Genomic DNA, 23,674 nt, shown 5'->3' with positions numbered 1-23,674 from the left:
GTGGTTTTTCATTTCCTTGTCCTGCTCATTTTAAGGATAAGGAAACTGAGGCAAACACAGCTAGTAGACACCAGGCCCTGCACTCTATCCCCTGTGTCACCCAGCTGCCCCAATTCATAGATTAAATATTAGTAAGGCTTTAAGGCTTTTTTTAGATTAGAAGAATAAAAATCAATAGTTCTAATGGTGTCTTTTCACATTTCGATGAATCATTGTTCATGCACTCCAAGGTAGAGATTACTTAGGTAAAACATTGGGATGAATCCAAAAGGATAAAATTAAATGGGCATCAATCAATCAAGTTTTTACTGCCTACAGTATGCCAAGCATTGTGCTATGCTCTGCAACGACAAAAGTGAAATAGTCTCTACCTCAAAAATCTTTAATTTCTATTATAAGAAAACAACAGCAACTCCAGCTATCGTCCTCCTCTCCCTCCCACCCCAACCTCGGATTCTTCCCCTAGATCCCTCAGCGTTGACAAATGAGTTTTCACTTTAAGTACGGAACTAATCTCCATCTCAACTCCTGGGCACCAGCTTCAAGCCAGACCCACTTTCCAGTTCCCATTACATGCTATCTTCCCCCATTCGATTTTAAGCACCTTAAGAAGCAGAAACTGTTTTGCTAGTTTGAATTTGTATCACCAGTGTGTGCTACTGGGGTAGAGCCTTGGGCACATAGTAAGCAATTAATAAGGGTTTTATTTAACTTGCTTCACAGCCATCAGTCCGGTAAAGATGGCAAAAAAGGAAAAGGACAATAGCTGGACGGGCTGTGGGAGGAAATGCACGCTAATACACCACTAATAAAGCTACGAACTGGTCCCTGAAAGCAATTTAGAAACATCACCAAAAAGTCATTAAACAGGGCATGCCTCTTGATCCAGTGATACCACTACTAGGTACCCCAAAAGATCAAATAAAGAGGTGAAGGATCCACATGTATAAAAATACTCATAGAAGCACTTTTTGTTGTATCCAAAAATAGTAATTTAAAATAAAAATGCTTTTATTTAAAAACTGCAAAATATTAATATGAAGGAACAGTTTCAAAAGCACAAATTAGATGTTGGACCACATTGAGTACTTAGAGATCATGAGCGTTACGGTCCCCTAGTTCATTTGCATATAACTGCTTTAAGATATGAAGATAAAACAAAAAATGAAGGGTAAAAAATGGAGACTGGAGGATGATTTTTTTTAAGTCTGTGGATTTCATAAGGGAAAATTGTCAAGTTATTACTTTTTTTCTTAGTGAAAGATGAGTTGCTGAAAGCCAGAAAGCTCTTATTTAAGCCATTGAAAGATATAGGAATAAGAAGTGATCTTTGATCAAAGAGATGATCATTTCAGAAGGAAAAAAAAAGAGCTGGGTAGGGACTTTCAAATACTAACATGAGTCAAAAGAAATCTAGAAAGGCAAGTTTATTAGAGCAATTGGAAGACTGTTATACGATGATGTAGTGCCAACACTCTAATTGGGGGAAAAGAAACCAGGTTCCGTTAAAACTTTATTATCTTCAAATTATATTATTATTTTGCTATTAAAGGAGTCAAATAAGAAAAAAGAAAACCTGAAGGTGGTTTTGATTCTTTCCTGAGGGCTTAAAGCTAGGTAAAGGGAAGAGAAGGTAAAAAATCCTAGTGTAGAAAGAAGAAAGGAGATGGAACTTGCTATTATCTCCTAATTGAGGTTTGTAAGAACATACAAACACGGAGGGAAGGGGTGGGAGGAGTGGGCAACAGACGAACCTCACTATAGTAAGAGACATCTACCCCAGAATTGCAAGGAGGTAGAAAGAAGCCTATTGGTAACAGGAAAGGAAGGTCTTGAATCAAAGTGAGTACCAGCATGATCAAAGAGGAGAGTATAGTCTGCAAAACTCAGTATCTAGAGGCAGCCGTAAGTAAGGAGTCCCTCAAGAAAGCCCCAGGGCGATCAGAAAGTTCCAGGATAAGGACCTTGTTTGGGGTTTGTTGGGTTTTCTTTTGAAGCATTCATTTGAAATGGAGATTCAATTCCATATACAATCCTCTTTCTGTTCTGCCATGTATATGAAAATGCTCTTTTTTGATGTTTAAATTCAGAATTAAAAAAAATAAAACTTAAAAGAAAACATATGACATAAGAGTTTGATAAGTTGTTCTTGGAGTAGATTAAAGAGCCTGAAAGAAGATAATTTAACAGGGGATGAAAAGCAGGCTCTGGGAGCTGTTCGAAGAGAGCTGTGGCAAAAGTATTCTGCTGACAGGGTTGGGCTCCATCATTCTTGATTGGGTGGAGACAGCTTCAACCTCATTGTCAAATGAAAGGGCCCTGGGACTCCCAAATGTGGCCAGAACCAAATTAAAATTGAATTGGGAAATATTCAACAAAATACAAACATAAATAAATAATAAACAAAATTAAATAAATGTAAAATAAAAAAATAAAACACGTTAATCTGTGATTTTCTAAGTCAATACGAGCCCTCGGGCAGGGATCTTTAGGCACATTTTAATGGCCCCATTTCTACCTGAATTTGACACCACTTCCTAAGGCTTCACAGAAATGAAGGATTTCAGAAGTAATTGTTGCTCTTTGCTTCACCCCTTCAATTTGAAAGGTAAAACCAGAAAGGGGTATGAGAGATTTTCAACTGCTAATAGAAGGAGATAGAGATTTAATTGGATATAACAGAATCCTGATGAGAAAAGAGCTGGGTAGACTCGTTTGCCTTGCTAAGAGTCAACTGGAGTTTTGCAGTTCTCTGGTTTCAAGGGAAGAGCTACCCAAATTAAGAGATAATATTTTCTCAACACCAATTTAAAAATTATTGTGGGCAGCTAGGTGGTACAGTGGATAAAGCAGGAGCCCTGGAATCAGGAGGACCTGAGTTCAAATCTGGCCTCAGATACTTACTAGCTGTGTGACCCTAGGCAAGTCACTTAACTCCAGATTACCCTTCCTCCCCCCCAACAAAAGTGTAAGTTGAAAGCTTGTAAATGCCGCGCTGAATTCAAGAACAGCTTTTGTCTCCGAGAGAAGTGAGGACCAACAGAGTTGCTAAAGACATGCTTTCCCGAGATAAGATGCTCCTGAATGGACCAATGACATCAAAGCCTGTAGCCCATAACTGCAAGTCAACCCAAGAATATGGGTTTTTCTCCCTCATGTGTTTCCTTGACAGGTTTCTGGGCATGACCACTTTCCTCCACAGAAGCTGAACATATTGGACGAAAAATGTTACCCAGGTTTATGCACGGTTGTAATGTATTTATTATTGTTGTATTTAGTTTACTATACATTCCTGCGATGTTTCTTTTGCCTTATTGCTAAGTAAATGGGTAGGTTTAAAATTTTTAAGTGTCATTATTGAGATATTTGTCAAGCATTCAGCACAGTGCCTGGCACAGAGTTAATTGCTTACAACTGCTTATTCCCCCTCCCTTCCCTTATTATTGTGAGTGGTTGGTTTGTTCTGATGAAAATGAATCAGTGGATTTTCAGGAACTACAGTGAATAGAAAGACTAATCCCCTACACACACATCGGTTGCTGCAAAGCAGTACCCTGAGATAATCTGAGGGTAACCATGGGGTGGTGGTCTTTCTCTGATAAGCTAGACCTGCCAGTGTCAAACCAGGTTACAGTGAGTAATCCAGACCAAAAGTAATAGTTACTCACACATCTATGGGAGAAGTAAGGTGTTACCGTAAATGCTGCATTCTAAAGTCATGGAAACTGTCCTTGGGACTTAGCTGGCTCAGGCTACTGACCTTAGTTAACTGGTTATCTGAGTGAATAAAGGGCCCCCCAGTACATGAGGCTTCTGACTAGGGACCATTCCACGTTAATAAAGAAGGAAGGAGGCTAGGCTTGCCTGAATAAAAGCTATATCCTCGTTCAGTAAGTATCCTTTCCATTTTATGTCTAAGTAACTGTTAAATGTTCATGAATGTTTCATTTTATTCTAATCCTAAACCTGAGGTACCAGAACGTCCTGGTCAGAATCAGCATATTGTAAAAACAGTGTTAAGAGCACAGAACTGAAGTTTAAGAAACAGACAAGGAGGGCAGCTTTGAAACTGACTTTATTACATACTTTTTTTTTAAATGCAAGCTATACACAGTTGATGTGAATTTATATGCAATGCTTTTTCTGTTCTTTATTTAATGTTTATTTTCACTATGCATCAGTTATAGTACCACATGCTAAGGATACATAGAAAAGCAAAACAGTCCTGCTCTCAGCTCACATTTGATTTGTTACAGTTTGTCAAGTTTAGAATAACATTAATAATAATAATGCTTCTTTAAAAAAGATCTGGGGATTTAGCGAACTACACATTCAACACAGTAGTGGTATAATATAATAGAGAAATCTAATTCAATTTTAAGCTGCATTTAATTACAGCTCAGTTTCTAGGAATAAGTGAGTCTTCTCAGTATTCTTCCCTTGTCAAACCATATCTGCAATAGTGTTCAATTCCAGATGTCACAATTTAGGAAAGACATTGATAAGCTTAACAACACAGAGAGAACCACCAGGATGCTGAACACCTCATGTCTTCAGAGCATCAGTTAAAGGGATTAGGAGTGTTTACCTGTTACAGGGAAGGCTGGGGGGAAGGGAGGGACGAGGAAGGAGGAAGAGAAATGAAGACAGGCAAAGACATAAGTACATAACTGCGCTCTTTATTTGAAGGGTTGTTATGTGGTAGAGGGACTGGATCTGTTTTGACCCCAGAAGGTAGAAACGAAAACCAAACTGCAAAGAGGAAAATTTAGGCATAGTATCAGGAAAAATTTCCTAACAATCGGGTATTGTCCAAAAGTGCAACGAAATGCACTTTCAATACTGGTGCTTTTGAAGATGGTAGTTCCCACCTCACTGGAGATCTATGGAGCAGAGACTGGACAAACATGTGTCAAGTGCATTACAAAGGGAATTACTTCCAGGTATCTACTAAGTGCCACTAATTCTGTGGCCCAAGTGCCTTCTACTTCTAAAATTTCGTGATTCAAGCAGAGGTATTTAGGTGAAGTACAGAAAAGGTCAAGCTTTATAATCTTTAAGATTTGAAACAAGTTTACCATACTAGAGAAAACCCACTGGTAATTTTTGGTTACTTTTTCTTTTTTTCAGTAAGCTTTGTATGCAAAAGTAGGTTCCAATTCTGGCCTCCTTGAGAAGTGAATGGAAAGAAATTCTCAAATGTAGACAGCAAAAGTATATTTGCTACCACACTTTTAAAATTTGTTTTATAAGAAATGAAAACTAATGGAAAAAAAGAACCAGAAGCTTCAGTAAATTAAATAAAATTGTTTATTTACAAAGATAATTTTTCATTAAAAAATAGCATTTCAACATAGCAGACATGAAAATTGCAGAGAAAATTGTAAATAAATTCAGTGTTGCCCTTTTTATATCAACTAACTGAGCACTTAAACGTGCATATTCTGCTAAAAACTGAAAAGGGGGATACTCAGAAACGACAGATCTGATTCAGATTATAATTATAAATTCTTTCCATTTCTTAAAGTATGAGTCAAAAATTCATGTCCCATATGCCCAATGTATCAGAATACAAATATTCAATTAATTATATTGGAGATAAAAGTATTTAAACAATTTTAAATTCCTTATGCTTATCAAAAATGAACAAAATAATAACATCAATAAATACATTTTCTTTGCTTTTGTCATTCAGTAGTTTTCCTTACATATCAAGATTTACAATTAAAAAACCTAGAATAACATAGTATTAATATTCCAATTGGAATTTAAAAAATTAGAATAAAACATATACACTCCAAATATAACAATAACACACACACAAATTATAATTTCCTGATTTTTATTTGAGGAAAAATATTTAATGTCACTTAAATCATCTAAGTACTATTATGTTAATTCATGAAAAAAATCAACAAGTTCCAAAATTATTTTTTTCCCTTAGGAGTAGCATAGTTTAGTATAAATACATAATGGAGAAACAAAATTCACAAACAGCTCCCTTTCAATTTGAATTTACTGAGGAACTAAATTAAATTTGTGAAGTTTTGTGTCTGCTAACCACTCTCCAAAAAAATACACTAAGAGTAACTAATTTAAAAACTCAGCCCCATATAACAGCTAACATTTACATAGTGTTTTAAGGTTTGCAAAGCACTTTATAGACATTATCTAATTTGTCACAACTCTCCTTTGATCCATTGTATACCACACACCTGATTTCTTACTTTCTTACCTCTTCTCATTCTGGAGATACCCTTTTTCTTTCTATTGAAATCACTTCTAACTACTGTTGGAAGCTAGATCTGCATCTAACTCGTTTAACTTTATGGCCTCAACTACAGAGTAAATTTAAATGCTATAAATTAGATGAAAAGTGCCTGAAGGAGGAAACAGAAGATCCACTCCTGCTTATTAAAAAGCTAAGCTTTTAATAGCTTCTTTGAAGTGCCTTTAAGTATCAAGAATATTAGAATTCAGTTTTCAACCACATACTGTTCAAGAGACAGGACAAGGACTAAACCTGAGCTTTCACTGGCACAGGTAACACCCAAATAAAGAAACTCCCCCCACCAATGCAAGTTGGCACCTTTCCTGCAACCTATGGTCTTAGAGCAGGGGTCAGCCAACCCACTTGCTTTTGTACAGCTGGGAGCTAAGAATGGTTCTTACATTTTTGAATAAAGTTTTACTGTATTTAAGAAGATAAAAACAATTCTTAGTGGTGGACCAGATTTGGCCTGACCCCCTAGAGAGTTGCCAAGAGTAATGACCAATTAAGGAAGCTGCTTAGGGACACACAGGTGTCAGCCCTGGGTCTTCCTGGACCCAAGGCCATCCCTCTCTCCACTACCCAATGCTGCTTCAGACTAATCAAAGGTTTTTAAAAAGCACACATTGATCAATAATACAGTAGAACTTAATAAAGTAGCAAAAACAAACTGCAACACACAGAGCTGCCAGACAAAATAATTTTCCAACAGTCTCTAATTCTCTTGTTAATGAATTACCTATCAGGCTCCCCTATTTTACAATTAGAAAAAGTGCTTCCACAAGGTGACCGGCAATTAATCAGGATATTAGTTTCCTTCACAAACCTAACTCAACCAGACAAGCAGTGACATAATCTCCTAAACACCAACATCAAATCCATACTCCTTTTGTTCTCCAGCAAAACACTTTTCCTGAGCTGGTCCTTCCATATAAATTATAATCTTAGAGTCTACATTTTAATGACTACAAATTAGGCCACAGTAAATGAAAGAACACTGTGAAACCACCCCAAAGCTTTGCTTAAAGGGAAAATGTCTGCATGAGTCACATTTTTAAAACTTCCTCTTTTATTCTTAAATAAATGAAAATAAAATTTCTCTCTGCTACTGATTTATTCATAAACCTACAATGGAGCTCAAAATAGCAGGGCAAGAACATGAAAAATCTGCAGAATAATATTTATCAAATTACTTCAGCCATTAGAGCATGCATCTATTTTTAATACGCCAACAAAAATGTCTTAAATGAACATGCCAAATTACATTCTTCAACTTCCTTGATTCACAGGGATCACATAATTACTAACTAGCGTTGACTTGTCCAGTATTTTCCATCAAAAATCCTATTTTTCCTAACATTCAGTGCAAGAGAAAGCAAACTGAACTAGCAAAGCCTTCCCCTACCACACTCCCCAGTGTTGGTTATTTCAGTTGACTATTCCATAAGTGACCTTTTTATGAGGTTGTTCTCTACTGAAATAGCTACAACAGTAAAATATTTCTACCACTGAACCATCATTCTTTCCCACAAGAAGACTTCACTCCCCTTCCCCATATGCTATTTTCCAAGTTCCCAATGTGAGGATTTATATATCTAGATATACAGATACATAAATCTGCACTAAAAAAATCCTGAATTTCAATGATTGTGAAGGGTCATTTCTAAAATTCAACACACCACTGACAAGTCTTTAATACAGAAGTGTGTATGAGGCACACCGAATCTTTCCTTTCCATTTCAAACATGATTATTGGTTCGAATATTCCTGATAACATTTCAGTTAGTTAGTTTTGGTCAGAATACTCCAAAATACCCATCTCAAAAATGGATTTATAAGTCAACTACAGATATCTGAATAATGGAGCAAGTTGACTATTTATTACCTAAAGCTATTTCACGCCAGGAAATCTGACCAGATGGCTCCCTGAAGAGCAAAGCTGAAATGGTGAAATACAGAGTTGTTGAGAAGTGACTCATCTCCTCTCACCTTTACCCTGTTCAGTCTTTAAACTATGAGATTTAGTGCTACAGGATTAATATATCTTGCCTGTTATGAGTAAGAAGTCAACTCATCTGGATGAATTCACCCAGGCAAAGCCCCTAAAGTTACCCTTCCAAACCTACACACACACACACACACTCCCCGCCACCAAAGTTCCAAGTCTAGCAGTTGAATTTCATGTTAGTCAGTTTTCCAATAGCTGAGAAAACCTTAAACTTATGGGTGTCTACTTAGAGGTTACAAAAACTTAGAAGTTTTGTGAAACTGAAGAAACTTTGAATGTTGCAAACACCTGGGCTGTCCCCAAACCGAAATCCCTGCAGTTTTAAACTATGTTGAAAAGGAATTTTGAAATCTGCAATCACAGCCAAGGTAAAGAGCTCTGCCTGTAGTTTTACAGCGTGGACTTCTGCTGCTGCTCTCCTTGAATGATCAAATGCAACTGCCTTTTTGCAATGGCAGTGTTTAAATCCCATAAAAATTCTAGCAGCGTTCCATTAAGGACAATTTCCATTGGCACAAACTGCAAAACCTGATGTGAAGAGTCACAGCTGAGCAATGTGCTCATCAGTTCCTTCAGATTCTGCAGGTACTGGAGCACAGGGGCTGGGAGACCCCGATAACCAACACACAGAAGGACCGCACAAGTGCTCAGAGGCTCTAAGGAAGTCGGACAAGAAAAGGTGACGAACCTGAAGCAGCTATGCAGAACGAAGACCATGCCAGCCATGAACCTCGTGAAACACGACAGCACAGGCAAGATCAAAGTGTCCCCTGTCTGAAGCTGAGGTAGGGAACTCAGAAAGCAATCCAGAAATACCTGCTGATACCTAGGTTCTCCATCGTGAAGCAGTGAACAGTGGAAAGCCGCAAGCTCAGCAGACTCCAAAAGACTCACTTCCACAGATTGACAGATTTTGTTATCAAGAGCAGACAAACCTACTACCAGACACTTGATTTTGTTGCTGAGACCTTCTGCTGACTCATCCTGAGAGCATTTTGTAAGGCTCAACAACTCAGAAAAAATCAGCTCTTCAGAAAGAACATGGCAAGAATAGCAACGCTGTGGCTTTTGTCTCAATGTGGAATCCAAGTTCGGGGTACCCCCTAATGACTTTTCAATGGCTTCATTTAGAGTCTTTAAAATCTCACCATCACAGAAAGGAGAGCACTTTACTTTTGGTAATTTCATTCCTTCCAAGACATACCACAAGTGATATTCAAGACTGGAGCACACACTTTCTAAAACAGTATTTTTCCCAGCATTACTTATAGCATGCTCTTCAGCCCAATGATTAAAGTATCCATTGGCCATCTTATCTTCCCATGAAAGTGCTTCTAGCATCTTTCTTTCATTATAGGTTTTAAAATATCTGTTTCTTTGTCCGAACCACTTTGAATTCATACTACACCCAATATGGGATTTCTTTACTAGCCAATTACTTCTGGAAAGGCGTTTCATTTGGAACTTTTGCATGAAGTGTTCCACAGCACAGTCTCTTAAATTATTCAGCCTAGCTTGTTCCACTTCACTTATGCACTCAAACAGACGAATGTTTTCAGAAATAGTCTCCAACTGATATTTGTGAAAGAAGACACAGCATTCTTCATGCCTTTTGAGAAAAGATTCTGGAATTATATGTTGGGGGAAAAGAGCTTTATTGATAATTTCAGTTCCAAAATGTTGCATCATTTTAGTCAACAGAGGATGGATGGCCTCTCTCCCCAGATAATAAAGACAAACCACATAGACTTCTGAGTTCCCAGCTTTGCTAGTAGCAGGTTTGAAAACATGAATCTCCTCAAAAGAACAATTTAGCAGGTACATCAAGTTGATAGAACAATGTTCAAAGAGGGTGAACATCTTCAAAACAAAAGAGCCACCACTACTAAGAGTCATCAGTGCAGTGACTACTTCACAGTAATGCAAAGGAGAGACTAAAGCTTCTTGTTCACCTGGATTTCCTTGACAATCAAAACTCCCATCTGCAGTGACCAGGTGAACAGGAGACATGTTGCTTATGAAATGCTGAATCCCAGTCAAATGTTTCAGGGTCATGATATCACCAGTGTTATCTGGACCAAAGTACCACCATGGCAAGGTATTTGCAATAAGTCGGTCATCCATAATCATCATAAGGTTATCATTTGCTTCATGGTAAGGATTCAGGGTGTTGGCTACCCAGTTCCAATCACAGGGTATGTTATGGGATCTTAAATAGTGGTTAAGACTGGCTATAAAAGCACCAGGAGCTTCACAAAGGTGTACTGAGTTTAGCTCTCCATTTTGAAAAGCTTCTTGGGGAATAAGTGGGAAGCTACACAATACCTCATGGAATTTACACCAAGCCTGGGTACAAAGCTCCGCATTTACAATCTTTCTCATGTGAGGAATGATTTTTCCAGCTTTATTGGTGAAGGAAGTATGCTGATGCCAATCATCTAGGTTTTTATCACTCAATAAGTTTTTTACTTCATTCATGGAATTCTTCAAAACAAGAAGTGAACTGAATTCTGTATGATCACAGGTGAAAACATCATTGGAATCTGGTAACTGCCACTCATTATTGGGTGGTTTACCATAGGAAAACTTCTTGGCAAAGAGTTCAGAAACAGTAGTAAGAACATCAGGACTGAATTTTTCAAGGCCTCCTGCCTGATCACCTGGAGTCTTCTTCCACTTACTCATCTTCAAATTAGATTAAAACCTATGAAAATTTAAAACAAAAACACACAGTTAAATGAGCCATCATCTCTTTGCCTCCAGTGACCCAACTAGGTCACCCTGGGTTGCCCCTTACTCCCAAGAGCAAATGTCAAAAGGCTCAGTTCAAAGGTTTACCCTCCCCAGGGAATAAATGTGGACTCTGCATGTAAACATCTGGGGAAAATCCCAAGGCACACTATTAAATATTTCATTGCTACTACAATAAAATCACAAATCTTTGAAAGCACTAGGTCTTAGTGACAATTCTGAATCTCAATTCTGCGAATAAAAAGCTCGGACTCAAGGTCCATAAACACCACATGCATTTCTTTAACCATTTTTATTACAATGTCCTGCAACAAGGGCATGGCCAACGTCAACATTTTAATTCAGGTCACAGCAATGCATTTCAACTTTAATTCATTCTTTAAAAATAAATGTAGTTTATGAGTGTAATTTGAATTTGTACCTAAATTACTCTTCACATAAACCATCCTTTTATTCCTCTAAATGGGTTTTGCTCCCTAACACCAGTATAAGAATTACTATCTCCATGTCAGAGAAAAAGACACACTGAGTTTGGCAAAAAATGTAAACAACTTTCCAATGACCAGAGAACAAGGAGGGGTGAGAAGCAGGAGGGTTTGATTCCCAATCTTTCTACATGCAGCCCTATGTCAAGTCCATAGTCATTTAGAAGCCTGGACTGGCCTATCACCACCAAGATTTCAATTCACAAATATTTATTAAGTGCATAGCATGTACAAGGCACTGCTTGGATGTTCAGCATACAAAAATGACATGATGACACCATCCTTAACCTCAAAGAGGTTACAAATTAGAGTGTGAGGACAATAAAACAAGTATACCAGTGGGCTACAAAATACAACCAGAGCTGAGCAAATGAAAGACTGAGAGGAAGTGCGTATCAGAAAATCTGAAGAACGAGATAGTTTTTGGCTGGGAAGGGGTTATATATTCAAGTTTCAAATGTGAGTTAGATACGTGTACATGATGGAGAACCCTTAAAAGTTTTTAACTGTTCAACATTTTTTAATCAATGACCTGAATGAAGAAAGGGATAGCGTGTTTATCAGATTTTCAGTTGACACAAAGCTAGGAGGGTGAGCTAATACACTGAGTGAATCAGGATTCAAAAAGATCTCAATAGGCTAGATATGAGACAAATCTGATGAGATAATATTTAGTAGACATATATATCGTCTTATACCTGAGTTAAGAGCATAACGGTTTGTCTTAAAAATAATATTTAGTAGACATATATATCGTCTTATACCTGAGTTAAGAGCATAACGGTTTGTCTTAAAAAGGTATGAGGCTTTAAGGGAAAATAACTGTGCAATGTATAAACAAAAGGCATCAATAAACCTTTAAAAAAAACAGTTTCAGGAGACTGTAAGTCTAGTATGAATCAAGTATGACATGGCAGCAAATGAAACTAGTGGAGCCTCAGACTGTATTAAAAGTGGTAAAGAGTACCCAGATAGCACTAGAAAGGAAATAGTCCTACAGAACTGGTAAGACAAACCAGAAAACTATTTAGTTGTCGCGACCCCATCTGAGGAAGGAAACTGGCAGGCTGGAGCAAGTCTAAAGGAAGAGAGTAAAACGCTGAAGGTCCTTAAGAGCCTTAGAGAATCGGTTCTCATCATCGCGGATTTTCAGAGGGGCTTTGCTTGAAGACCTCCATTCTTTCCTGAGGCAGCCCATTCCATTAGAGAACCCTTAAAAGTTGACAATGGACTTTATTCCCAACAACCTGATTGTTATTAGTACAGTTATCCCTATTTTGCATCTGAGGAAACCAAAGCTAAGCGAGGGTCGGTGTTCTGTCCTGGTCAAACTGGAAAGGGACATCCCATGGTGGACAAAGTAGGGAAGGGATGTGAGTGGAAGGTGGGAGTTCGAATCCCCACGGTGATATCTGTTAATTCTGCCACCACGAGCCCGACTCTGGACTTGGCTTTCCTCATCTGTAAAATGGGCATAATAAATCTGCACTGGCTGCCTCCCCCAGGGTGTTGCGGTCACCCAACAAGCATTTATGCTGCACTAGACTACGGCTCGGTGCTAAACCAGGCGATACACGAATGCACAGACAGACCCTGCCCTGAAGGGGCTTCCACTCCAAAGGAACCGAGGCGTAAAGGCACAGACACCCTGCAGACGCGCGGGGCTCCACAGCTGGGGGAGGGGGAAGGACGGCCCCCGGCTGTGGGGACCAGGGCCGGGCGAGCCGCGACCCCCGCCCCCTGCTGCTCCAGAGGTCACGAGGTCACCCAAGGCCAAGCCCTCTTCTCACAGAAAAAGACACTGAGGAAGGGGGCGAGGCCTGCCCGAGGTGGCCCGTCCCTGCCCCCCACCGCCAGGAAGGGACGGAGGGCCGGCTCACGGTCCCTCGTCGGGCTCCCCGGAGAGGCGCTACAGACCTGACAGACGGAAGCCGAGGAGGGCCAGGCCGCCAGCTCACGGCCCGCTTCCCGACGGCCCAGAATCCACAGTCGCTGCCCGGCCTCAGAAGGCGGGGCTCGGGGGCAGGGCCCGAGCTCCGGGCGGCGGCTGCGGCGGGGCCCGGGAGGACGCAGGGCTGCGAGCGGCCTTTGGTCCCGTCATGACTCCTCGGGGGCGGGCGGTCCCCGGGCCCTCCTGTCCCTGGACGGACCGGGACCCAGGAGCCCGCCGGGGCCGGGGCGCATCACACAAGGCCAGCGGGGCTCGCCCGGCCCAGGGTCCGCCAGGTAGGAAAGAGCCCCGAGAACGAGGTGAAGGAAGCAGAGGCGTGGAAGCAGCACGGGCCGCCGGGGTCACGCACGGCCAACCGTCTGCGTGTTGACGTTGTTCCGCGGACCGCCCTCAGGCTCCGCCCCTTCCGTAAGCGGACATGCGCGGGCGTCTTCGCGCTGGGTCCCCTCCGACCTCCCCAGGCCCCACCTCCGAGGGGCGGAGTCACTAGGGGGCGGGACACGAGGGGCGGGGCCAGGCGGGACTGGGAGAGAAGGAGAAGAATAACCATGGTGGAATTGGGAGAGGACAATAATGATGACCATGGTATTATTGGGAGAGAACAGTAATAATAACAACAACAACAACAATGGCAGAATTAGGAGAGGAGGAGGACAACCATGGCAGAGAGAATAAGAATCGTAATAATAACCATGGCGGAATTGGGAACAACAACCATGGTGCTATTGGAGGAGAATAGTAATAACCGCCGCTAGTCTCTGCGACTCTATGGTGATGCAATAGTAACAGCACCTACCTCTCAGGTTGTTGTGAGGATCTAGTATTTAAAGGTCTTAGCACGATGCCAGGCACGTAGTAGGTGCGATGTAAATGGTAGCCTTCTGGTGGGTCTACCAGCCTTAAGTCTCCACCAACTCCAAGCTATCCTCCATTCAGCAGCCAAAGCAGCCAGCCTCAAGAGCGCGCGCGCGCACGCGCACACTCACACTCACACTCACACACACACACACACACACACACACACACACACACACACTCCATAACCTCCAGTAGTGCCCTATCATCTCCACGATCAAATACAAATCCCTCTGTTTGCCCTTAGAAGCTGGTCCTGCCGCTCCCTCCCAACCACTCTTCCAGTCTTTTTACCCCTTCCTCTCCCATACACACGCTTAAATGCAGTGACGCTGGCCTTCTTTCTGTGCTAGTAAAAAAATCTTGGGTCTAGGCATTCCCCGTGCATGAATGTTCCCTCTTCTCCATCTGCTAGCCTCCCTGGCTTCCTTCATGTCCCAAGTAAAGCCCCATCTCTTACAGGAAGCCCTTCCCAACTCCTCTTAATCCTACTGCCTTCTCTCAATTCTTTCCCATATAGCTTGTTTGTACGTATTTGTTTAATTGTTGTCTCCCCATTAGACTGTGTGCTCCTTGAAGACAGGGATTGTATTTTGCCTCTTTTTGTATCCCTGGCACTGTGCTAGGCACTTAATAAATGTTTATTGACAGACTCATTGATTACGTATGTCAGGAGATTATAGTGGGGGGAAAGTGCATTGTAAACCTCAAAGGCAGCGGAATTATTGTCACTATGGGCCATGGCCATCCCTTCCTTGACAAAGGGCTCCCAATGGCATTTCCTGCCACGGGGAAATGTGTCCTTCTATTCCAGTCTTGGTTAAAACTGTGTCCCACTGCTCCAATAACTGCTTGCCACTTGCCTTCTCTGAAGATCACCCTCCCTGGGCTTGAAATTTATCTTTAAACTTACTGTTATTTTTCTTTTCTTTCTTCCTATCTTTCTTTCTTTTTTACATCACCTTCATTTCCAAATGTAGCTCCCCTCACTTCTCAATGCAGAAAGCAATACTTTATGATGAAAAATAAAAAGGAAGGAGAAAAGGAGTTCAGTAAAATTTACCATCACACCAACTTCAGTCATCTTGAACTCCAATCACTCCATGTATCCAGTCAGTTGCCAAGGAGTGCAATAACTCTGAAATATCTCATACACCTGACTCCTCTCCTTCCCTCTCACTGCAGTAATCCTCCTTAGACTCTCATCTCTGTTCAGCTAGATTATTGTAATACTAGTCTTTGAATTTAGAAACCCCCAAGGAGAGAGGCAGAATTTCATAGAAAGAAGACAACTCTCTGGGGCCACTAGATGGCGCAGTGGATAGAGCACTGGCCCTGAAGTCAGGAGGACCTGAGTTCAAATGTGGCCTCAGACCAAAGACTTGACACTTACTAGCTGTCTGACCCTGAGCAAGTCACTTAACCTCAACTGCCTAACCCAAAAAAAAAAAAGAAGAAGACAACTCTGAAGCCACGGAAAGTCCCTAAGCCTTCCTGGCAGAGGCTTGTGAGGAGGTACAGCTGGTGGCCCAGTTATTGCCAAGGCTGTTTGCCATGTTGACAGACTCCTCATGCATGGATTGGCAGAAGGTTAGAACTGGAGATCACCTAACCCATTTGCTTTATTTTACAGTGGCAGAACTTGGGGCCTAGAATGAAGACTATCAGAGCATGGCACGTCATCTCTGGAAGGGACCTTGGGACATAGAATGTGGAATATGGCATGTCAAGGTTGAAAGAAGCCTTTAGGAAGTTATCTACTCCACCATCTTTACTTTTACAGATAAAATTTATAGACTGAAGAAGTGACCTTAGGACATGAACTGTATAGAGCCAATACAGATTGTCAGAGCGGGACGAAGCACAAAATGTCCAGCTCACTGACTTCCTCTCTTCTCCAACTTCTGCCCTTGTATTAGGAGATTTTAATATGGACCCTGAAACTGCCTAACCTTCCAGTTACTCAGCCTCATTAAATCTCATGTGTATTTCTTCGCCTCAGCCATCCCCAGATGGTCACACACTAGGTTTCCTCATCACTGATAAGTGTTCCACTTCCCTAATTAGAAATTCTGATATTCCTCTAGTCGATCAGAACCTCCTATGTCATTCTACCTCTCCCTAGGCCTCACCCATCCCATACCTATTTTTCACCTTCATGGAGATCTCTGCTCCCTCCAATACGCAATACTTTCTCAGGTGATTCAGTACTCCTGCCCTGACTTCACTTATCTCCCTCTCCAATCTCAAACCAATTGTTTGCCATTAACACTCAGCACTGCCCTCTGCTCTAGACATCCTTGCTCCTTCTTCTTATCACTGCCCATCTCTTACTAAATATCAGCCCTCAATTATTCTTGCTGCCTGCCACCTCTGCTCCTACTCAAGAGCATAGTAGGGAGAAGTCTCACAGCATGGCGCCTGGGTACCTTACAAATTCACTATCCAACCAGAATTGGCCCTCACTGCAGCGATGTAATCTTTTTGTTCCTCTCTAATTAATTCCCTATCTTACTATCCACAGAAGCAATTCTAAACCCTTTCTTCATTTCTCAAGCCTCCCACCCACCTCCTCTCTCCATTTAATTGAGGGCTTTACTTCTTGCTTTAAGAGAAAATTAAGACCATTCTATATGAACTCCTTCTCCCATTCTCTTCATCTCAAAAACCTCCCTTGACATCATCACCCAGTCTCTGTCACAGAGGTGGCCATTCTTGCCAAGGCCAATCACTCTACATGTTCACTCAGTCCCATCCTCCTCCTCCTCCTCCTCCTTCTTCTTCTCCTCTCTCTCTCTCTCTCTCTCCTCTCTCTCTCTCTCTCTCTTCTCTCTCTCTCTCTCTCTCTCTCCTCCCCCCCCGATGTGTGTGTGTGTTTGTGTGTGTGTGTGTCTCCCCGCACATGCATACTCCATCTCCTTTGCTATCCCACGTTCCTGGAATACACTCCATCCTTTCCTCTGTCTCAGAGGCAGAGAGTCTCCCTCTCTTCCTTTAAGACACCACTCAAGCACCATCTGCCACATGAAGCCTCCCCTGATTGTCCCCACTATTGCCTTCCCTCCCAAACCATTTTGTGTTTACCTAGTTTGTATGTACTGCATATTTGTACTTAATGCAATTCATTTATTAAATGTAATTTATTTGTGTGTATAAATGCATTTAATGTAATATATTTATTAAATATAATTTATTTGTATGTATAAATGTATTTCATGTAATTTATTTATTAAATGTAATATATGTGTACATGTATGTATTTAATCAGTTGAAACTTAAGCTGTACATATATTTATATGTATTTGTTGTCTCCCCACTAGAACGTAAGATGCTTAGGGAGTAGGGATTGTTTCATTCTCTGGCACATAAGAGATATTTAATAAATCCTTGTTAATTGATGGATCCATCAATTGAATGTCAGAACTACAAGAAGCCCAAGACCTGTCTTTTCCTAACAATTTGTCATTTTATAGATAAGAAAAATGAGACTCAGAGGGATTACTGGACTTACCCAAGATCCCGTGGCAGGGGCTTTGAACAATGGCCTCAAGACTCCCAGCACTGTATGCCCCAGGGATGATTTCAAAACTGGCTACATGGGGCAGCTAGGGGTCACAGTGGATAGCGCACCAGCCCTGGAGTCAGGGCTGAGTTCAAATCTGCCCTCAGGTGAAACACTTGACGCTAGCTGTGTGACCTTGGGCAAGTCAATCCCAATTGCCTAAAAAAAAAAAAACTGGTTACACGGTGTGCTAAGAAGGTATGACTGTTCAAAACATGTACTTCAAGTTCTTGCTCTAAGCAAACATATAAATGCAAGAACTAAACAACTTTAAGAAAAGTTGAGATGGTAATCTGCAACCTCAAGAGCTTTTCTCATTTTGGGGGGTGGGGGGGGTGGGAAGTAGTTTGTATATCCAAAAGAAAGACTCAGATTCCTCTACCTTGCCTGGTAGCCATTGAGCCACTGACTTCACCTTCCTCCTTGATAGTATGGGGGTCAAACAGAGAGGTTGTCCTTGGCTTTTCTATTGGGTGAAAGTGCTTTCTTTTCAAATTTTGCTTTCATTCTGGGAATGCTTTGCTTACATTACTGCCAGAAGGCAAATAATTCCATAATTTGTGGGTTTTATTGCCTTGTCATATTACGTATAACAAAATTCATCTTTTTCTTCCACCAGACAAAAAATCAGCAATTCAACCATTTTTTAGTTGTTGGGTTGTTGTTGGGGTTTTTTTTTTTCCTCTCATGACCAGCTCAAAGTCAGGCCAGGTTATGCAGACTCACACAAATAAATGAGAAAAGCTGCTTGAGTAGCTTCCCTTTTCTCATTTGATAGGCACAATCCTGTTTTGACCTTCCACTTGAGCAGACTGACCTATAGTGCAATGCAAGGCTTACCCAGCGATTCAGACCGATGTGATGTCCTTCAGAGGTGATGCCTATCTTAAAAGAAAGCATTTTCCAAAACCTTGGTAGGACACACGTCCAGATAACACTGGTATCATCTCAATCATCGGACATTTTCCTGAATAAGCTTTGACTTGTACAAAGTAAGGGCTTAAGCAGTGCTGTTGACTCATTGACTTGATAACAACAAAATAAATTAAAACACTAGGACAGCAATACCCAAGGAGAAGAATGTCCAATTTCACATCTGTGTTCTGTGCATACTAGTACATTTCACTCTTTTCTTCAAAGTTTTCTTTTATTGTGAATTCTGCAAATGAAAGAAGACCCATACGAGCTATCAACTTCCACCATGAATACAGGTTCTTTTTGTTTTGGGGGTGTGTGTGTGTGTTTAGGGAAATATACATACTGGCTGCATAGATGGCTAAGTGACTTAACTTCTCAATCCTCTATTAGGAAACTCTTCAGTTGCAGAGAAGGTGTTAACCGGGATAGCTGCTGACAGCATTTCCTCACCTAGGAATTCCCTATACCAATAAAATGCCAGGTCTGTCCCTATCCTTAGCTATAAATTTAAGAACATAGTAACAAATTGCTCTGTGTCCATTTCTGCATCTCCCCCCCCCACCCCGGACTCACTCCATATACCCTTTAAAATGTTTTATTAATGCTCTTTTTTTCCATATCTATCACTATTCACCAACCCACTTCCTCCCAACTCCAGCAGTAGAAGCCCTTCCTTCTTGTGGAACAATGTTTTTTTTAAAAAAAAAAACCTACTTTTTGTTTCTCTTGAAATGTTGAGAAATGGGGCATCTAGGTGGCGCAGTGGATAGAGCACCAGGCCTGGAGTCAGGAGGACCTGAGTTCAAATCTAGTCTCAGACACTTGACACTAGCTGTGTGACCCTGGGCAAGTCACTTAACCTCACTGCCTAGGGAAAAAAAAAAAAGAAAAGAAAGAAAAAAGAAATATTGAGAAATACTATTTCTCCAGTCTAAAACACTTTCCTAACTTTCCCCCTTAGGAAAGTGGGAAGAATAAAGGCTCTAGCCTTCCTTTGAAATAGAATAAGAGTGATAACCAAGTTGAACTCTTGTCTAGATAGCATTATTGTCTTCCTGCCCATCTGCACTGCATGACCCACCCGGGTACATTGTCTTCTTTTTCAAAATTCAAGGTTAAGATATTGATCATAGGAAGGAACTCCTCAGTGGAAATGGTCCAAGAAGGATCTGAGTAGTGACTATTTTGGAATGTTAATCCCAAACTGTAGTTTTACATATTATGATCTCTTCTTTGTTCAAGACTCCTATAAATGTTACATTAAATTTTCTTGAGGCAGAATATGATGCTAGAGAGCATGGAGGACGGTCCCAGTTTGAACATCACTCTCCCTCTCCAAGCTAAAAATGGCTTACTAGAGATTAAAGTTCAATTCAATAAGGCTGTTTCTGGCAGACTTAAGCCTAAAATACAGAGTACTAAATTCATATTAATATTTTCTATGACATTATAACAAATGTGTGTAATCAAACAAAATAAAGAAAAATACTGACCCTATCTGGTACTATACTCTTCTGGTCATCCCCTTTCTCCCAAGGGAATGAAGGTATGTTTCATCATTGTGTTATAATTTGACCCTGATTTGGTAAAAGTTCTGACATCTTTCAAAGTTGTTTCCCTTCACGTTATCATCGTGGTCATCACATAAATTGTTTTCCTGGTCTTGTTAATTTCATTCTTTATCAGATCAAACAAGCCTTTCCATATTTCTCTGAATCTGTCGTATTTCTCATTTCTTGTGTCTCAATAAAATTCTACTGTATTTCTATACCACAATTTGTTCATCCATTCCCAAATTGATGGGTACCTATTAAGATTCTAGTTGTTTGCTACAATAAAAAATATTCTTGTACATATGGGTCCTTTCCCTCCACCCTTAACTTCCTTGGGATATACACTGAATATTAGTATCACAGGGTTAAAGGGCATTACAGTTTAGTATCTTTTGGAGTATGGTTCCAAATTGTTTTCCGGAATGATTGAACCAGTGTATGGCTACACCACCAGGACACTGATGACCTAGGCTTCTGACTTTCTAGTCTTCAATACAATGCCTCTGTAAGAGTATCCTCCTGGAGCCTCCCTCAGTGCCTGGGGCCTCCTCACCTTGGAACATCCATCCACTATGTCAACCCCTTTCCTCCACTGGCAAGCTCCTCCTGGAGCCTCCATCTTGGAGACAGACCAGGCCAGCCAACCCTCAATCTCTTCCCAGCTGTGCTTCTGATTTCTGGACTTAGCACAGTGCCTGGCACATAGTAGGCACTTAGTAAATATTTATTGATTGATTATTGATTGATTGACTTCAACGCCATTCTCTAGCATCAGGCACCCCCCCCCCAGGCCCACACTCCCTTTATGTATTTTCTTTTCTATGTTGTAAGCTTGAGGGCAGGTACTGTCTTTTTTTTTTCTTAAATGTATCTCCAGTACTTAGCATACTGCCTGACACATAATAATCACTTAATAAATGTTTCCTACTTACCTATCTCTGACAATTGCTATTTTCCTATTTTGTCATCTTTGCCAATCGATGCACATGAGGCAGCCTCAGTGTTGTTTTAACTTGAATTTTTCTTATTAAAAGTGATGGAGCAGTTTTTCATATAGATGCTAATAGCTTGTTTTTCCTCATTTGGGAAATGCCTATTCATGCCTTTTGACCAATTATCTACTGGAGAATGGCACTAATTCTTGTATATTTGTATCTGTTCTTTATATTATCTTAGATATTAGACCTTTTATCTGAGAAATTTTCTGTGAAGGTTAGTTTTTTTTTTCCAAATTGTTCCCTTCTGATTTGAACAGGATTTATTTTGCTCATGCAGAAGCTTTTCAATTTTATATAAACAAAACTGTTCATATGGAAAGACTCTGTCACCTTTTCTCAGTGTGTTGAAAATGCCCAAAGCCCTTTTTCTAAACTGAATTAATGATTTTGAGGGTCTGCTTGCTTGGAGGAAGCTTTGTGTTTTCCAACCTTGCTTTGAGGGGAAGATTGGATACATACTAGGCACTACCTTATCCTTTCTAAGCTTGCTTACCAAACGATAGAAGGAAAAGTCTGTTGTCTCGATCAAAGCTGAGCCCAAGGAAAGAAACTGATCCAAGCAGAAGAAAATAGATACTGAATGCTGAATAGCCATCTAAGATGGAAGGGCCTTCTTATTCTCTTTACAACAGTGAATAGACCAGATGAATGATCTGAGGAGGTGAAGCGAGAGACACACCAAATGGTTTCTTCATTGTGTTTTCAGATCTCTATACCTCACTGGCACGCTATCTTTTCAAATATCTTTTTCTAAAAAGTCATGTTGATACCAGCACTGTATTATTTCAAATGCCTTAAGATTACTTTCTTAAGCTTAACTTTGAGTAGCTACCAAGGAGGGCCTAAAAAGAAGGGCAAAGCAGTGGGCGTTGAGCTTAGATGGAATCAAGAACATGATGTTGGGCATCAAAAGAAGAAATATGGAGTAGGCAGCTGGGTGGTGGAGGGGTTAGAGCGCTGGACCTGGAGTCAGGAAAACTTGAGTTTGAATCCTGCTTCAGACACTAGATCTTTAACTCCAGACAAGTCCTTTAGTCTTTCTATCTGTTTCCTCCTCTGCAAAATGAGAATGATGGTCATAGTGAGGCACAAATGAATTCAAACATAGGAGAAGCACCATGCAAACCCTTAAGCACTATCTAAATGCTACCTCCTATTATTAGTAGCAGTAGTGGACAGAACCGCTAGACCAGCAGATGGAAAGATAGTGTGGTACAGTGAATAGAATTCTGCACTTGGAGTCCTGTGACAGGGAAAACCAGGTCCTGCCAACAGTTCCCTATGTGACCTTGGGCAGGTCACTGAAAGCTCTGTAGACCTCAGCTTCATTCTCCGAAATATGATGGAGTCAGACAGACTATTGGCTGTATCTGTAGCCTTTGCACAGCTCCCTTCCCCTCTCTGGGTCTTAGTTTTTGCTTCTGAGGGAGCTGGACTAGGTCCCTTCTAGCTCTAAACACTATGAAATTTATGGCTAGATCAAAGGTTCTTAACCTTGTACCTTATGAACCAATGAACTTTTTTTTTTAATTTTGAGACCAGGAGGCAAAGCCAAGTCAGTGAAGCATCAGGAAGAAGTGCAGTAAGTTCTCCACATCACCTACCAACTCTCCTCCCACCCCCAAAAAGAAAAAAAAAACCCAACCTTCCTCCAAACAGATCTAGAAAACACCAGACAGAATCCTGATCAAGAAATCTGAGGGTAAAAATCACAATGGGTCATTATTCCAGCCCAGGTTAGCACAGGGAGTCAGGACAGTCTGCAGATCCTGGGGATGGGGGCTGGCCAAGAGTGGGTCATTTGGAGCACTCCAGCTCAGGAAAGTTCCAGGTTTAACACAGAAGAGGCTGACCTTGTGCAGAAATAGGTGTCAATTGGCAGCTCTATTGCTCACTGCCAGCTTCTGGTTCACATGTCCAGGGTGGACAGAGGAGGAAGGAGAGGTGGTAGGCCTTGGACTATGTATTTAGCAAGGAACAAGTCCAGAAGCAAGAAGCAGTTAGGTGACTTGTGCCTCTGTGCCAGCTTCTAGCCCAGGCTGAAACCTGTTGAAGGCAAGAAGCAATCCCAGACCAAAGGGGAACATGCAGGTCTTTCACTCTGAACCACCAGAGCTTCCCGGCTGACTCCTAGTGGTTGAGTCCAGGAGCATCTACTCAGTTGTTGCTCAGACCCAAGCACAAATCAGGAACTCGCAGGTCAGGAGGTATGGTGATTAAACTTTACCCTAGATCAGACCACTTTGGGAGCAATGAAAGCTTACAGGTCTCTAGCTGGAGCTGTTCCTGAGAGCTTGAAATAACACAACGTTCCATGCACCC

The 23,674-nt window shown here is 41.0% G+C and overlaps 1 protein-coding gene across 1 annotated transcript; it reads right to left on the bottom strand.

The window, feature by feature from the left end:
- Positions 1 to 5,292: 5,292 nt before the first annotated feature.
- Positions 5,293 to 13,835, bottom strand: CMTR2 (cap methyltransferase 2). The gene is made up of 2 exons (XM_020963655.2): positions 13,433 to 13,835; positions 5,293 to 10,983 (listed from the first exon to the last, which is right to left on the bottom strand). The coding sequence occupies exon 2, from the start codon at positions 10,962 to 10,964 to the stop codon at positions 8,670 to 8,672; it is 2,295 nt and encodes a 764-aa protein (XP_020819314.1). The 5' UTR covers positions 10,965 to 10,983; positions 13,433 to 13,835; the 3' UTR covers positions 5,293 to 8,669.
- Positions 13,836 to 23,674: the final 9,839 nt, after the last annotated feature.

The sequence above is a fragment of the Phascolarctos cinereus genome, unplaced genomic scaffold, assembly GCF_003287225.1.
Source record: "Phascolarctos cinereus isolate Bilbo 61053 unplaced genomic scaffold, phaCin_HiC Scaffold_2;HRSCAF=192, whole genome shotgun sequence".
Classification (NCBI taxonomy): domain Eukaryota; kingdom Metazoa; phylum Chordata; class Mammalia; order Diprotodontia; family Phascolarctidae; genus Phascolarctos; species Phascolarctos cinereus.
The sequence above is the reverse complement of the archived record's forward strand: the minus strand, read 5'-3'. Positions and strand labels throughout refer to the sequence as shown.